Raw genomic sequence first — 16,269 nt, 5'->3', positions numbered from 1 at the left:
TGTTTTCCTGATTTAAATGATCCATGTCTAACAAAGACCACTTATAGCCTTAAAAGTTAAGTGCAGAGCTGGTGCTTGCACAGATGTGGTGGTCCATTTGTCCCTGTTCTGAACCATGCTGTGGATACTGCCCTTCTCGCTTTTTGCCTTGTAGCTTGTTGAGAACCTGGGTCAGTTTACTGGCTTCAGAGAAGGTGTTTGGCACAACGCTTTGATCTGAAGCCCCCATCTAAAACTATAGACAGTCGTAAGTCAGCTGCATCCAGAACAGCAGATCATTGTTATTCTACTTTCAGAGTCTAGTATGGCTGAGGAGAATGCAGAGGAACACGTGGAATCCATTCTGAAGCTCTAGTTATAGAGACGATCGGTATAGGAATAGGGATTTTTTAGTTTTTTCCTAAAGAAAACCTTGATATGGACATTATGGGTTTGTGTTTTGGCTTTAGAAGAGTCTTGCAAAGTAGCAAAGAAAACTTTGTTTCCCAATGAAGGAGAAGTTTCACCCTGTCTGTATTCCCTGCTGACCATAGAGTTCATGCACAGTGCTTATGACGTATACTGTGTTGATGATTTAACTACTTAAGCTTGTCGAAACCACTCTAGCTTACCTTTCAGAGCAAACTTCTTTGTATCTCTGTTCTAAGCCTGCTAATTAGCAGTTACCATTGGTCATAAATCAAAACCAAGCACTGTTTGTGTATGCTGTGAACAGGATGAATTAATGGAGCTTTCTATGTTGGTACATGTGTGTTTTCCTTGGCACTTCTTGTTTGAGGGTATATGAACTGTAGTAGCTCTTTAATGTTGATCCTTCTCAGTTCAATGCACCGAAGTTCTAAAATAGTATTTTATCTGTGTTTTGAGTTCAGTTTTTGGAAAGAACTGAGTGAAATGTAAGAACAACTTTAAAGCTGTAGTGTTGTCTGGAGGGGTTGTTGTTGGTTGGGTTTGGGGATTTTCAGTAATACTGATTTGTTTAGTGCAAAGCTTGCACAAAAAGGGTTCTTGAATATGCTGGTTTCTGCGAAGCTTTGTGGGGTGTGATCTGTAATATATAATACATTACTTGTAGGAGGATGTTAGCTATGTCCTGTGCCATCCTTCATTCTCAGAAGTGAGAGGACAGAGATTGGATTCAGTTTCCTTCCCTATGATCCAGAGGTGCTAAATTCACATTCTTGTAAGACATTTTTATATACTTATCAAAATCCTACTAAACCCAGCCTAACCATGTTCTGCAGCTTGCTGCTGCCTGGGTCAGCAGCCTAGTGCTAGAGCTGTCAATAAAATATATTTAGTGGGTTGTTCTTCAGGTACTTTCAAATGAATGAAGCCACGTGTGTTCAGGTGTTCAAAGCAGGTTGGATGGGGCTTGGAGCAAGCTGCTCTAGCGGAAGGTGTCCTTTCCCATGGCAGGGAGTTGGAACTGGATGAACTCTAAGGTCCCTTCCAACTCTAACCATTCTATGATACTGATGAATTATATTTCCCCTCCCTCTCCCATTTGTTTCCCATTTGAGGATGATCAGTTAAGCACAAAGAAGCACACAAACATAGGTATGTTATGTTAGCAGTAGACTTGAGGGACTTCCAAATCTTTTGCTAAGTGAAGGCCAATAATTGTAATGATTTTTAAGATTAAGGAAGTGACCAATAGCAAGAAGAAACCAGTGAAAATTTGTTTAGAAACTAATCATTAGTAAAGATGTGGCCAAGTATTTTGTGCTTCTGTACAAATGCTGTGAAATTATTGTGGCTTTGAAGTAAAAAATGTAATGCTAGAGTATCTTGTGTCTGCTATTAGAGGCACTGTGGCTGAAAATAGCATTTAGATTCCTCCCTGTGCTGTGGATGTTACTGTTGTCTGATCACTTTAAAGGTCTTAATGTAGCTCTTTATGGGCTACATGTATTTAAATAAAGAATAATTAAAACCCAATCTGCACTTTGGGACTGGGAGAAGCTGTCCAGGTCCCTTGGTGGTCTCCCTCACTCGTGGTAATTCACTCTTAAGCATGGCAGTGAGAAGCCTTTCAAATTGCAGAACACTGTCCTCATACAGAGTGTAGTGCTGCATCTGCAGTGGAGGTGCAGGAGGATGTTGTGAAACATAACTGTGGTGTAAAGGGAGCAAGTTATGGCCAATTATGAATAAATCTGCTGGTGATTTCAGTGCCTGAATTATCTCTGGAGCAATTGTGGCCTATAATTCAGATGAAGCATTAGTAGAGATGGGCTGGGGGTGGTGGAATTTTTCACGGAAATTTGGATGTAGAGATGATGTTTTGCTGCGGTGGTAGTGACAATCTTGATCATTATTTTTACGCTATAGATGGATTTAGATCAAACTTTAAGAAGTGGTTGACCCGAAACACATAATGTAAAGAGGAAGTTTGTTGTTGTTCAGGGTGAGTTTATTTTGGGAAGGAACATTCTTGGGAGAGCTTATTGATGCTTCACTGTACCACAGCTCGCTGCAGCAGGGAGACTTGCTGAAGTCTGACTCTTGCCTAAAACCATTTTCCACAGCTTTCTGATTGATTTTTCTGTAGGACTATTTCATTCCAGTGTAATTGGATGCTGGGATGACTAGTACTGCCCTCCCACTATGATACTCGATTTAGGGCTCTGTCCTTCCTTTCTCTCTGATTAATCTGTGGCTTAAGTGCTTCCACTGCCAAGAAGTTTTGTGCAGAAACAGCATAGATTTGGGCTGCTATGTATAGCTGTTGTTTTCAGATATAGCTGGCAGTTTAGTTTTCAGTTTTATTCAGATATCCTTGTGCTTTCTGAAGATCTTCTGCCTTTTTTTTTCTTCTATTTCCCTTCCCTTCATCCTAACGCCAGGTTTTCTATTGATTCTGGTTTGTGCTTGTGTGCTGGTTTACTTTCTGCTTGAGACACTGTAGTGCAACAGAGAAGAAGGTCCATGAACATGCACTGAGGGTTGGAGCAGCTTTGCTATGGAGAGCTGGGCTGGTTCAGTTTGGAGAAGGCCCCTTAAGGAGAGACTTTAGGACAGCTCCAGTGCCTAAAGGGGCTGCAGGAAACCTGGAGAGGGGCTTGGGACAAGGGCCTGTAGGGACAGGCCAAGGGGAATGGCTTGAACCTGCCCAAAGGGAGCCTGAGCTGAGCTCTGAGGCAGAAGCTGTTCCCTGTGAGGGTGATGAGGTGCTGGCACAGGGTGCCCAGAGAAGCTGTGGCTGCCCCATCCCTGGCAGTGCTCAAGGCCAGGTTGGACACAGGGGCTTGGATTAGCTGCTCCAGTGGAAGGGGTCCCTGCCCGTGGCAGGGGTTGGAGCTGGAGGAGCTTTAGGGTCCCTTCCAATCCAAACTATTGTATGATTTTATAACTACTGAATCTGCTGCCTTTATCCTTTTAAATCACAGTCTTTTAGACCTTCTTTTCTGTGTTCTTGACTTGGTTGTCATATTGCCTTTACTTTTGAAAACAGAGTTCCTAACAACACTGGATATAAAAGTGCAAAAAATTGCCCTGGTAGGTTTTGGGGTTTTTTTCACCATAATAAGTTTGAACATTAAGGGGTGTTCTCCATCCCCATTCTCTGCTTCTTACGAGGATGTTGTGCTACACAGTGACCTATTTTAGCCCCGTAGCATTTGGAAACATCTAGAAAGGATCCAGACTTGCGTCTTCCTTTTCAAAAGTACTAGAATCAGTGTCAGTCCCTTGGCAGTCACTGCCTCAGCCATGACTCCATTTTGCCATTCCTTACTTCATCTGGCTGCCTTTTTCTCCCCTATCGATACTAGTGGATTTCCTTGACGTGTCTCTTTTTCCACTGACCAACCTGATGTGGTGAACTGTCTATTTCTAGTCCTTCTTCCATCATTTTAATGTTGGTACATCTGTAACACGTCCAGCAGGGAGTTACCCCTGGAAAGTAGCTAGAGCTGCTGTCTCCAAGATTGCTGGTTCCTTTGAGAGGTTTCCCATTGGAATATGGCAAGAATGATGAGTGTCACAGATGGTAATGGATAAAACACAACATAAAACCTTATTTTTAATGTGGCACTGGAGTCACTATTAAACTTGCTTATTTCTAGGATTGTGTGTAATTTAGCTCTTGTTTCCCTAGCTTTTCAATCACCACACACCTTTACATACTGTGAAATTGAAATTGCTGTTTCCCATCAGGACTGAGGGCTTGTCAGCTGCTTTTCCCAAACCAGGTTGTGGGGACTTGTAGGAAAATAAGACTTGAGGACTTTTGATTGAGAAGCAAAACCACCCAACACCTCGAACCCAAACCAACCCCCAAAACTTGAAGGGTTTTCTTGCTTAATGAAAACCAGAACAAAGTGAAGGGAAAAAGTGATGCTCTGCATTCCATCTGTGGACAGCCTCTTTGTGACTGGTTTTCCTTTAAGGCTTGCTTATTTTTACTGAGTCTTTTTTGACAGATGCTGGAATTCCCTTTTCAGTGTTGCTTAATATGGTGGACAACTCTTTGAAGATGCTTGAATGGGAAAATTTGGGTGATATATAGGGTGGCAGTTGCGTCAATAAGAGTATGGAAATGATTCTCCATCACTTTTAAGTACTTGAAGAGATACATTGGCCTCGATGGCATTTATGAAGTGTTGTTCTGGTTTAATTAGGAAAAAGTTGTGATCCAGCAATAGCAGCTGTTCCTTTAGGCTGAAGTTCAGATTCTAAGCTGGTCTAAGTCTGTGCTGCTCCTGAAAGAACTAATAGCACTGGGCCCAAGCTGGGTTAATGTGAGAATCCAGCTGGAAAGTTCTCTGGGAGCTGCAAGGAACGTTGGTCTTCAGTCTGCTTACAGCATGCCAAAGAGAAGTCTTGTGACAGGCCAAAGAAGGGGTGTATTAATAAGCATTTGTCTGCAGTTCTGGAGAGCTCAGGGGAAGAGCACTACTTGGTGCACTGCTCAGCTGAAGTCCTGCATCACATCAGCTGATGGCAATGGATGCAGAACTCTGCTTTGGCCACATGCTTTCGAGTTGACACTTGTTTGAAGGCCTGCTTGTTGCAACTGCCCAGTGTGGTTTAGAATGAAAGCAAGTCTTTGTCCCTCCTTTAAAAAAATGACTTAAGGTTTGTAAATGACACGTGCATACAGTCTCGGCTTTAAACCGGTTGTTTAGGATGCAGTTTTCAAACCAAACATTTGTGGGATATGGAAAATCTTCTTTGTGTGTATTTTCAAATGACTCCCCAGGTTTTTATTAAATGGCGAGCTTCCACGTGTGTTAAACTGTAATTAACTCCATGGTAGTCAGATGGATCTTACTTGGACTTTCGTGCATCACTGAAGGTTTTCCTTGATGTTTTGTAAAGTCTGATGACTAGAATGACGATTTCAGGATTAACAAATACATGAGAGACCAATTCCAACAACAACGTGGGGTCTGACAACTACTCAAGCAAATTCTCCATGATGGCACATGAGGATTGGGAAGTTGCTTGCTGTGGGAGAGCACCGTGAGACCCCTTGAATTCAGATGTTGGAGTTCAGCTAAAACGAAAATCCATAGTAGTGCAGTGGTGGTGTCCTCCTGCTCTCACCTGGGGAATGTAGGAATTACTGAAGTATTTTATGTGCTGCTACAAAAGCAGGGAACTTTAAAATCCAGAGTGAAACTCAGAGTCTTAGGGTAGCATAAATCTCAAAGCAGAAGATGAGGTGAGATTTTTGTGGTACATTGAATTAAAAAGGCTAATTTAGAGGGATAGCATTACCCTGGGGTGGAGGAGCGATTGCATGGTCTCTTTATTTTTCCTCAGCTCCTGGAGGCATGCACTGCTGACACAACTGTGGAGTAAATCACAGTTGCTAATTTAGATGGAACTGGCTATTGGCAAGTATTTATTCACCACTTTTGTGCTGCATCAGTGCCAGGCGTAGCAGAAACCAATAGCTGACAGCTCAGCAGATGTTGAGTGAGGGAAGAGCGTGTCAGATTTTCCCTAACTCACCAAGCCAGTATTTTCTTTTACATTACATTTGACTGAATGATTTAGGAGTTTATGGGAGAAAGTATTTATGTCACCCCTTCCTTCGAGAAGGACTGGGACTTAAGTGATTGTGCATCCTTGGATCTGGGCTTTGTCCTCCCTAGCTGGAAAGAATTCCTGGTCCACCTCTGATGTCTGTCCTTCATGGTCATCTGCTGCAAAGCATAGCAAGTGCACCAGACAGGTCTTAGGATATCACCTTATCATCAGCCCTGTCTGTTTTCCTTTCAGCTTTAAGTGTATGCTTCTGTTGTTGGCTCCAAAAGCAGCTCAGTTTTCCTCTAAGTAGGTATTAGAAAACTGAATGGTGGTGACAGCAATTTGGAAGCAATGGCTTAGCACTTCTGCACAACTGTTCTCCTCACCATATTAAGAAGAGTGTAGTCTTGACAACACAAGCTTATTCCAAACTACCTCAGCTTTTGTTAGATATAAAATGTAGTTCGACAACCACAGTGGAAGCTCTCTTATGGAAACAAAAGAATGTAACCACCCACAAGTAACTGAAGTATCAAATGTATGTATTTTGCCAAGGCTGCTTACAAGTGGGAGCAGTGTAGTCAGCAGAGCACATCTCTGCCATCCTCTTGGTCCTTGTTTGACTAGCACTGACTGTGAATATGATTGCCTTAACTCTTCATTCCTTATTTGCTCTCAAAAGAATACCAGTGGGGTAAATCTGCAGATTTCTACCCAGCTCTCTGTATCTTTTGACACTTGTGCTAGTTGTTTTGTCCTAATACAGTTTCCCTTGTGCTACCTGCAATTACAAGTGATCCTAAAGACACTGAGGAGGGAAGGCATCAAGAGACAAGGTATAAGGTATTGAGTGAAATTTGGAGTAGAAATCTTCAAAGGTCAGTCCTGTGACATATTTTTGTGGATAGCAAAGTATTCCACCTGAGGTAATTTGAGAGCACTCAACACTTCCAGTAGTTCTTACTGTGTTAATGCGTATATTTTCAAGGGAAGAGCTGAGGCAGTGTTGAGTTCAAGTCAATGTAGGTGTTCTTTGTAAAGTTCTCTAGAGACTTGTTAGTGTCCATGTAAATAAAAGTAATTCTTCCTTATCCTTTTGGAATTTTCTGTGATGTTCATCCTTAGATGTGCCAGTTGGATGGGTTTTTTCAGTAACCTCCTGCTTCATCTTTCTGTCCCAATCGCTGTCTTATTTTCTCATCAGCATGTGTGGATTTTATTTCTGCCCAAGTAATGAAAGATCGTGCTGTGAGTAATCAGTCTGTGAGCTGCTGATTAATAGACCTTTCATTCTTGAGTTAGCTAATGTTAGAAATCGGGTACTAGGAATGCTTTGCAATTAATGGTCTGTAGTAACGCACATTTGGGAGTTTTTTAATTCACATAACGGGAAGTTTTTAGTTCATAGAACTGGGGAATGTGATCACTTGTATTTGTCACTGCATGTCTCCAGAGAGGAGGTCCAGCTCTGCAGCTTTCTCTAGACACATACTTTTTCCAGAGCAAGCAGTGTTTCCTCAGCCTTCAAGAGAGCATCCTCCTTTAGCATCTTTTCATGACTCTTTTGGTTCCTCTTACTCTCACTTTGAAGCAATGTGGGGTTTTTCCTTTCTTACAAAGGCTCTTCATTTTGGCTTTGTCAAAGCATGTGAAAATGGAAGGTGTGTTGTCCTGGAGCTCTGCAGGTTCTGTCATTTCCAGTTGTCTCCGTTAACCCAGTTATTTCACAGGTAGCTTGTGCATTCACATTTTCTATGTAGGTCACTTTTGACAACTCCCTGATGCTTGTAATGTCTCTGAAGCTGCATTGCAGTATAACTACAGCTTGAGCAGACAGTTTTCTTTTAGCTAATACGAAGAAGAAACAAAGTGAGGTGAGCTTTGGCAAGCATGGGCTGCTGACTGTGGGCTCATCATTCCGTGCAGCCTTAGATCCTGAAGCGCCAGGTTGTCACGTTTCAGCTGTTGTTGGTACTCCATATGGGTGAACCAATGCCCTGGGGTGGTTTCTTTTTATCTTCAGTCATGTTGAAGAACCTGAAATGAAGAGAAACTTGATTTTGGTTCCTTGGTTTTACTAGAGTAGAACTTGATTTTAATATGCTGAAAACTGGCTTCCTTTGCCTCATGTTTAATTAAGTAATATCCGATTTGAAACAACTTCCTTGCAGACATGCTATTTATCAGCAGCAAAGCCTAGATACATAAGGAGAGCAAACAAGAGTGCCACAAGTTCTTTGAGTTATGAACTGTTGATGGTTGTTTTGTTGCATAGGAGAGGTCTGGTTTTAAAAGCAGATTTTTATATTTGCCCCCCCTCTTTTCAGGCACCTGTAGGTTTGACTTTCCTTGTCTCCCTGGTGCCTTCTTGGCCACATTTTCCCATCCTCAAGCCCTGGTTTGCTGGATCGCTTCTTGCCTCCCCATGCTGCATTATGAGTTCTAGTGCAAGTGGTGGGTTGGAAGAAGGGAACCATTTCCATTGGCAGCAGCTAAAATCTCACCTGTGAAGCTCAGCCATTGTTTCATTGCCGTTTTTAACTGTCAGTTTTAGAAAGCTAAAACTGGTTCTGCTTTGAGGGGAAATAACAGTACTTGAAAAAGGCTTTCTAGAATCTGTTATGATATTCTGAAGTATTTCCCTGCTTTTAATGGCTTTTCTAAATTATTTAAATGGCATCTGTGACAGGAATGATATACCAGGATTCTGTCCCCAGCCACTTAACTTTCAAGATTTGCTCTAAGAAAGTTGATTGCATTGTCTTTCTGCATCCAGAATGCTGAAATCTTGTTGCTGTTGATGCAGTTGGTGATGGGCAAAAGCAAATTTGTTGCTGGTAGACTTCCCTGTTGCTCTGTTTTTTGAGGATCAGCTCTGCGACTGTAGCAGATGTTACTGCCATAATTTATGCTCCAAATGCAAGTTGTGAAATGGTGGAGCTTTGGCTTTCTTTCTTTATAAATGTCTGTAAAACACAAAGTTGGACTTGTAGCAGGGTTTCACATGACACTGTCCTGCGCAGAGCTGGAGCTGTGTGGGAGCAGCTGTGTGGCATGGTGCTGCTCTCACCCCTCCTCCCGATGGGTTTCATTTGCATGTTCTCGTGTCTTCTTGGAAATGTTGGTTCATGTTTTGTAGTGTGCTGAAGACAGGAACTAGCCTGCACAAAAGCTTCTAAAATCAGACTTGAAATTAAAAGCATCTTGTAGTCTCCATTTTTGTGGTTGTCTGTAATGACATGGCACAGCAATGTTGCCCATTGGCAAGAGCGCAGTTGCATCATGCCATTTGGAATGCTTCAAGCTCTTTGGTTATTCCTGTAGTTTCCCTTCCGTATCAAAGCAAAACCTGTGTATTAGAGGGCATCAGAGCCATTGCACGTTTGCATAAAGCTTGCAGGTGCTGTATTGAACCTAACCGGTCATTGTGGAAGGATGAAAGAAGATGAAATGCATTATTTATCTTTTCTGACAAGTTATTTACCCTTGTTTGAGTCACCAGCATTGAACTGATGGGATTGTATTTTTAAGCAAATCACAATTATTAGAATTTATAAACTGGAAAAGATTCCATGAAAAAAAATGTTCATCTGCTAAAAATAGAACATGCTCTGGGGCCTCGAACACCAGAAGGATGTGGAGCTGTTGGACTGAGGCCAGAGGAGGCCATGGAGATGCTGCAAGGGCTGGAGCCAGGCTGAGAGAGCTGGGCTGGTTCAGCCTGTACAAGAGAAGACTTCTAAAGGGGGGGAGACCTGAGAGCAGCTCCAGTGCCTAAAGGGGCTGCAGGAAAGCTGGAGAGGGCCTTGGGACAAGGGATGTAGGGACAGGCAAGCCTGTCCCTTCTGCCTCAGGTGTCACCTCTGCTATCTTGAGCTTATAACTTGACTACGTCTTTGGTCCTTGGCTGCTGCAGCCCACCTTCCTGGCTGTCTCCAGGCTGTGCTTGCAGCCTGGACTGGCTCATGTCTCGAACAGGGTGAGCTTTGGAGAACAAGCCCTATGCTACTGGAGCCAGCCCTCAGGAGCTCTGGTTGCAGTGTTTCCTCAGCTGCTAATCTGTTTGCAGTCTCTCTAATCAGATTTCTCTGGTTGGTGCTGCAGAGACTTTGTGCTATGGCACTGTAATTGAGATGGCTGATGTGTTTCAGCTAGCTGGAGGATGAAATCAAGCCAGCTATTACAGTGGAGACAAGGGCTTGTCTGCTGAAGTTTGGAACTGCTTTTGGTTTCGTGACTCAATGACTTGCATTAACCCAGGACATTGATTTCAAGTCAAGTTTTGAAGCTTTCAGAGCTTAGTCTCTAAATGAGCTGTAATTTGTTGGGGATGAAGGGATTAGCGAGTTAGGTTTTTCTTTTCGAAGTGTGAGGCAGTGCAGCCCATTCTTCTCCCTCAGGGACAATATGTAGTTTGCACCCAAATTTAAAAGCAGATCTCTGTGTGACTGGTCTTTATTTAGCTAACAGCATTGCATTTGAAAACTTCAACAGAAAGCATCATTTTCATACATTTTTTCCCTTAGTTCTCATGCCAGTGTGAATTGTCACAGGATCATGTAATGGTTTGGTTGGAAGGGACCTTAAAGCTCATCCAGTTCCAACCCCCTGCCATGGGCAGGGACACCTTCTGCTAGACCAAGTTACTCAAAGCCCTGTCATGTTGAAGTAGCTTCTTTGCAATTGAAAACTGAGCAAAAGGCTTGTCTTTATAATTCTATCATAAGTAGATCTGAAAATCCTGTTTCTGTTTCTATGGAGCTGTAAATGGTGGGGGAGAGTGGGGTTTGTGTAGTCTTTACTGTGGAAATTGTGACTTAGATTGTCGTGGCAGTAGTGTCTCCAGGTTCTTTAGTTCTTTAGCAAGGCTGATGTACTGTTGCTTGTGAAGAAACTACCAAAACTCAGAGAAAATCCAGTCCCCCTTGCCTGCCCCCAAAACAACATTCCCAGGCAAACCGCATGGTTCTGAAACTCCATTTTAGCTCCTGTGGCTTTAGTAGTTAGACCAAACTAATCTCCAACTCTCTTCACCCCTGCCCTTCTTTTTCCTCTTCCCTGATAATTAGACTCAAATAATACTTGAAATAGCTCAGTCTGCTTTGGCATCATGCTAGGAAGGCATACCAGGACGATAGCTTCTTTATGGTATTGAATGTGGGGTAATACCATCTTTGTGTATTGTAATGGGAGCAATGGAGAAGCACGAAGTGCATTCAGTACCTAATGCAGTCAGAACAGTGAATGTCTTTAGAACCTACCAGTGACAGTTGGATATGCAGGGTCTTCCTTGAAACTGGCACAGACAATAGATTCTCAAAGCCTTACAATGCAGTGAATGTTTTGAGGTGTTACATTTCAAGAGCATTTGAAATTTAGTTCCAACTGTTTCGACGTTCAATGTGATGCTCCTGGTTTAAATGAAACTGTTTTGTTTTCTTCCAGGCGAATCCGGACTGGGAAAATCAACATTAATCAACTCGTTATTCTTAACAGAACTGTATTCCCCAGAGTATCCAGGTCCTTCACACAGAATTAAAAAGACTGTCCAGGTATGTTTGGGGGAAAAAGCTGCAGCTTGAGCAATGTCACTTGCAGTATAGTAATGTAAGGTGATACAGTTGTCACATAAGCACTTATATTTCAAATAAGTTACGATGCAGTGTGAACCACTAAGAAATACCCAGTGTGTCTTTCAGTGACCTTAGCTCTGCAAAGCCTCCAGGTTCTGAAAGTTGTAGTGTATTGACGTGAGTGAGCCCTGAAGTACTTTGTGCACTGCCTGTACTTAAGAAACCTCATACCGGTGCAGTCCTGTCCTGTTTGGAAATTGAATGTTTTACTATTAAATAAAGTATGGAGTGTATCTGTAGAAATATGTAGATGTGCACTAAAACACCTGACTATTTAAGACAGGCTTCTAGAAACCAGGTATTAAAGGATATAGCTCATGCCTAACGGGTCCAACAAGATATCTGGAGAGGGACATTTTACAAGGGCCTGTAAAAGGCCAAGGGAATGGCTTGAACCTGCTCGAGGGGAGACTGAGCTGAGCTGTCCGGCAGAAGCTGTTCCCTGGGAGGGTGCTGAGGCGCTGGCACAGGGTGCCCAGAGAAGCTGTGGCTGCCCCATCCCTGCAGTGCTCAAGGCCAGGTTGGACACAGGGGCTTGGAGCAGCTGCTCCTGTGGAAGGGGTCCCTGCCCGTGGCAGGGGTTGGAGCTGGAGGAGCTTTAAGGTCTCTTCACCCAAACCAGTCTGTGATTCTGTGATTATGCAATTCGGGTTGTGTTCATTGAATTCTAGTTTAAATAACTGAGGATTAGATTCCCTGTCTCTGGAAGATTGTATTTTATATTAATATAAAATATTAATAGAAATCATAGAATTTATGTAAAATCTAACTCAAAGCCCACTGAGACGTCCTTCACAGATAACTCCGTGCCACCCTGGCTAAAGATGGATCAGGGTAAGAAAAATAAAATCAAAACAGTGTGTGTAGAGTTTCCCAATCTGAGTTAAATGCTTTCATCTGTTAGATGGGGAGATGAAATGATCATCTGTTCACCCCGACCTTTTGAGTTCTTCAGAGGTGGTTTGGTTGTTTTTTCCTACTTTCACTGTGTGGGCTAAAGCCTGAGGGTGGCCAAGAGTTGCCAAACCTATTTTCAGTAGAGAATTGGGATTTATTATGACTTAGCAAATAATATGATTGGAATAAAATGTATTTAAAGACCACCTTCCCGCTTAGAAACTGCTGTTTGCTTTACCTAATGAGTATTCTTCTTTTGGAGTATATTTGTAGTGCTGCATTGCTTTTCCTTCAGTTCCTTGTTGTGATGAATGAAAAATCAAGGGTACCATTTTAAGAAGGAAACTGAAACTGCCTCATTTCAGTGTCACTGTCTTAAGTGAGGATAAAATTGTTTCCCCCTACACCTCTGAAAGCTGTGTGTGCTGTCAACGTTGTATATGATGTGGAGATGACACCAGTCAAATTTGAAATGCAAGAATTACCAGTGGAAGCTGCTGTTTGAATCCATGGGATTTGTCATCTTTGCCGGTATAAATCTTCCTAAGGATGTCAAGGGTTTTGTGGAGTAGAGGTGAGACAGACAACCAGAGCATCCTAAAATATCCATGGTAATAATTGCCTGTTCCTGTATGGTGGGAATAACTTACTGTTCAGGAATTGTACAAGAGACTCCTGCATAGATAAACACAAACTGTGGTTTGGGCTGGAAAACGGTCACAGTTTGCAGCTTGGTGAGGCAGGTCCTGTGTATTAATTCCATGGAAAAGACAGAAACGCAGTTAACCGATTTGATGTCAGATAAATTCAAACGAAACTTCTTCAGAAATGATGGGTATGAAATGTGTTTTCTCTGATGGTTATTTGAGTGTCTGTAGTGGGGTATGGTCAAGGCTTGTTTAAGCCATTAAATGCAGCCAAGCTGTAACAAGCCTTATGTCCTGAATGCTGTGCAGGAGCTGCCAAGGAGACCCGGGTGACCCAGCTGGCTGGAGTGCATGGGAAAATGGCTGTTTGGAGGAGACTTTGATTAAAAAGCTTTAAATTCCAAGACTTGAACTAATGTTTTCCATGAATCCCTCTGGAATACTTGCAGATCAGATGATAGGATGCAGTTGGATGCTTAACTATGAATGACATTAGTTTACAGTGATATTCTGGATCTTTGCCAGATGCTGCTTTCTGTGCCTTTGACCATGTATGGACACATCAATTTGGGTTAGAAAAATGCAACTTTATAGAGGCAGCTTCTTCACCTACTGTCTCTTACTAGGGCTTTCTCGTGCTTATAGTATATGTTGCATATGGTCTGACTGTCCTTAACACAAGTGTCTGACATTTAATTCGATAACTGATGTTTCTTTGATAGCAAGATATGTCCATGAATGCATGAAATGAATTGAAACCCTTCCCATGCAGTAAGGTCTGCATTGTCTGCAGGGATTCATTTGAGCAGGCCATTTGTCAGAAGAGAACTTCACCAGTTCAGCCGTACTTACTTGCGAGCATACAGAATCAGGAAAAATGTTTGGCGTGGCATTTCTGAGGCTCTCCTGACCTTCCTTTTCCTTTGTTATAAACACACATTCAAGATAATGTTTTATTAATTGCTTCTTCTGTAAAAGCATTCCACTGTGAGTGCTTAATCATTTAATGGCTCTTACTGGGAATTTTTGTGCTGGAGAATAAAGCTGATACCTTGTAGCACTTGGCAAGGGTACAGCTCTTAACATTATCATCTCTAATATCCTGAACGTGCTAGGAGTTTCTTATACTTGCAGAGAGTTTGGTTATAGGAGGGGCTGTGTGGTTACTGTGTGCAAGATAGCGAAAGGAATGTAAGGAATCAGAAGTTAATCTCCTGTGTGCTAAAGCTTGTGAATAGTAAACTCTTGGCTGAGTTGACTGTGTGGCTGGGGATTGCTGTCTTGAGCTCTGGCATTGATTATGTACAATAACATTTCTCTGTGGAACACTTGGGGTGGGAGGGAATTCACCACAATTAAAACATCAGTTTTTAAAGCACTGCATGTGTTCCTGGGTTCTCGTGGCTTTGGACTGGACATTTTTGAAGGATCGGTGAACTGGGTGGTGCCTTAGGCAGGTGTGTGTGCATCATTATGTTTTTACTTATTTCTTATTATTTTTTCTTCTTGGAAACCTTCCTAACCTCACAGTAACCCCTGCTGAAATAGGAGGTTGAGTTGGGTGGCCTCAAAGTCCACCCCAACCTGGATTCTTCTGTGACTAGCATCTCTGTAGCCAAATGTTGGGGACTCTCGTTTTAGGAAGCTGCTTTACTGTGGCCCCCAACACAAAAGGGATGTGGACCTGATCACAGGGCTGGAGCAGCTCTGCTCTGGAGCCAGGCTGAGAGAGCTGGGCTGGTTCAGCCTGGACAAGAGAAGACTTCTAAAGCGGGGGGAGACCTGAAAGCAGCTCCAGTGCCTATAGGGGCTGCAGGAAAGCTGGAGAGGGCCTTGGGACAAGGGATGTAGGGACAGGCCAAGGGAATGGCTTGAACCTGCCCAAGAGAGGGGAGACTGAGCTGAGCTCTTAGGCAGAAGCTGTTCCCTGTGAGGGTGCTGAGGCACTGGCACAGGGTGCCCAGAGAAGCTGTGGCTGCCCCATCCCTGGCAGTGCTCAAGGCCAGGTTGGACACAGGGGCTTGGAGCAGCTGCTCCAGTGGAAGGGGTCCCTGCCTGTGGCAGGGGTTGGAACTGGATGATGTTAAAGTCCTTTCCAACCCAAACCAGTCTGGGATTGTGTGATTCTTTTTTATCTTTTTGTTAGGTGAGGATGCAGGTCAGGACACCTGCATGCTGTGAACAGCCATCCTGCAGTTGAATTATTTTTTGAGACCCAGCAGTGAAAGGGATTGATTTGGCTCAGATAAGATCCCTACTGATGAGTAGATAAAATTAGCATTCAGCGTACTTGGAGGTTGAATACAGAGCCTTCTTCTCAGTCAAGTTACTGTTTTCTGTGGTTTTGTGTATTCTTTTCTGAATTAGAAGCAGTGTTCTGCTTGTGCAAGAGGTATTTATTTGGACTTTCTGGTGGAGTATTAATTTATCCTGTAGATCTACATTACCTCACATACCAGTGATTGCAAAGTGGTTACAGCCGTGTTCAGGTGTGGCTGTGAGATAGTGTTTCATCTATAGAATTAGGGATGTGTGAGTGCTTCAGCAGCATTGATATGATCTCTCAGATGTTGAGCTGGTGAAGAGACCATCCAGGTAGGATATATTATCCAAGTTTCTCCTCTCTCTGAAAGTTCATAACTGAATTTTCTTGCAGATGTTCGCTTAGTTATAGTTAACTTTCTTTTCTCTCCCCAGTTAGCGTTAAGGAGGGTTAAGAAATGTTAAGCAATGAGCAACAAGGTGGTATTAATGTCTGCCAACTCCTGTGTGGCTCTGAATAAAATTGCTTGTGTGGTTGATTTCTTAAATCAATATTCAGAACACTGCATCAGTAGTGATTTAAGAAGAATTGTCTTAATATCAGAGGGGAAAAGCTATGATTAACTATGTGAACAGTTGGGAAGAGCCAGCACACTAACTTGAGTTTGTCATTTGTTACTGCTGTGGAGCAGACTGATTCAATGACAGTGGTGTACAGTGCTTTTGCAGGCAGATACACTTGACATTGGCATTGTCGGTTCCTGAGATGTTAGAAGAAAGAAGTGGGCAGCAGTCCATTTGCTGTTTAGCCTGTATTTCTGTGTCGTGACGTGCTTCATCCGTTTGAT

At 42.8% G+C, this 16,269-nt stretch overlaps 1 protein-coding gene across 3 annotated transcripts in view; it reads left to right on the top strand.

Moving 5' to 3' along the window:
* The window catches only part of SEPTIN7 (septin 7), a 65,853-nt gene that overhangs the window by 28,991 nt on the left and 20,593 nt on the right, over positions 1-16,269 (top strand). For all 3 annotated transcript variants that reach the window (XM_031045430.2, XM_031045428.2, XM_031045429.2), the window contains exon 4: positions 11,428-11,534. In XM_031045430.2, the coding sequence (XP_030901290.1) occupies positions 11,428-11,534 (107 nt within the window). The remainder of the gene's footprint in view (positions 1-11,427; positions 11,535-16,269) is intronic.

This window comes from Melopsittacus undulatus, chromosome 1, assembly GCF_012275295.1.
Source record: "Melopsittacus undulatus isolate bMelUnd1 chromosome 1, bMelUnd1.mat.Z, whole genome shotgun sequence".
Classification (NCBI taxonomy): Eukaryota; Metazoa; Chordata; class Aves; order Psittaciformes; family Psittaculidae; genus Melopsittacus; species Melopsittacus undulatus.
This window is presented reverse-complemented; position numbering and strand designations above follow the sequence as displayed.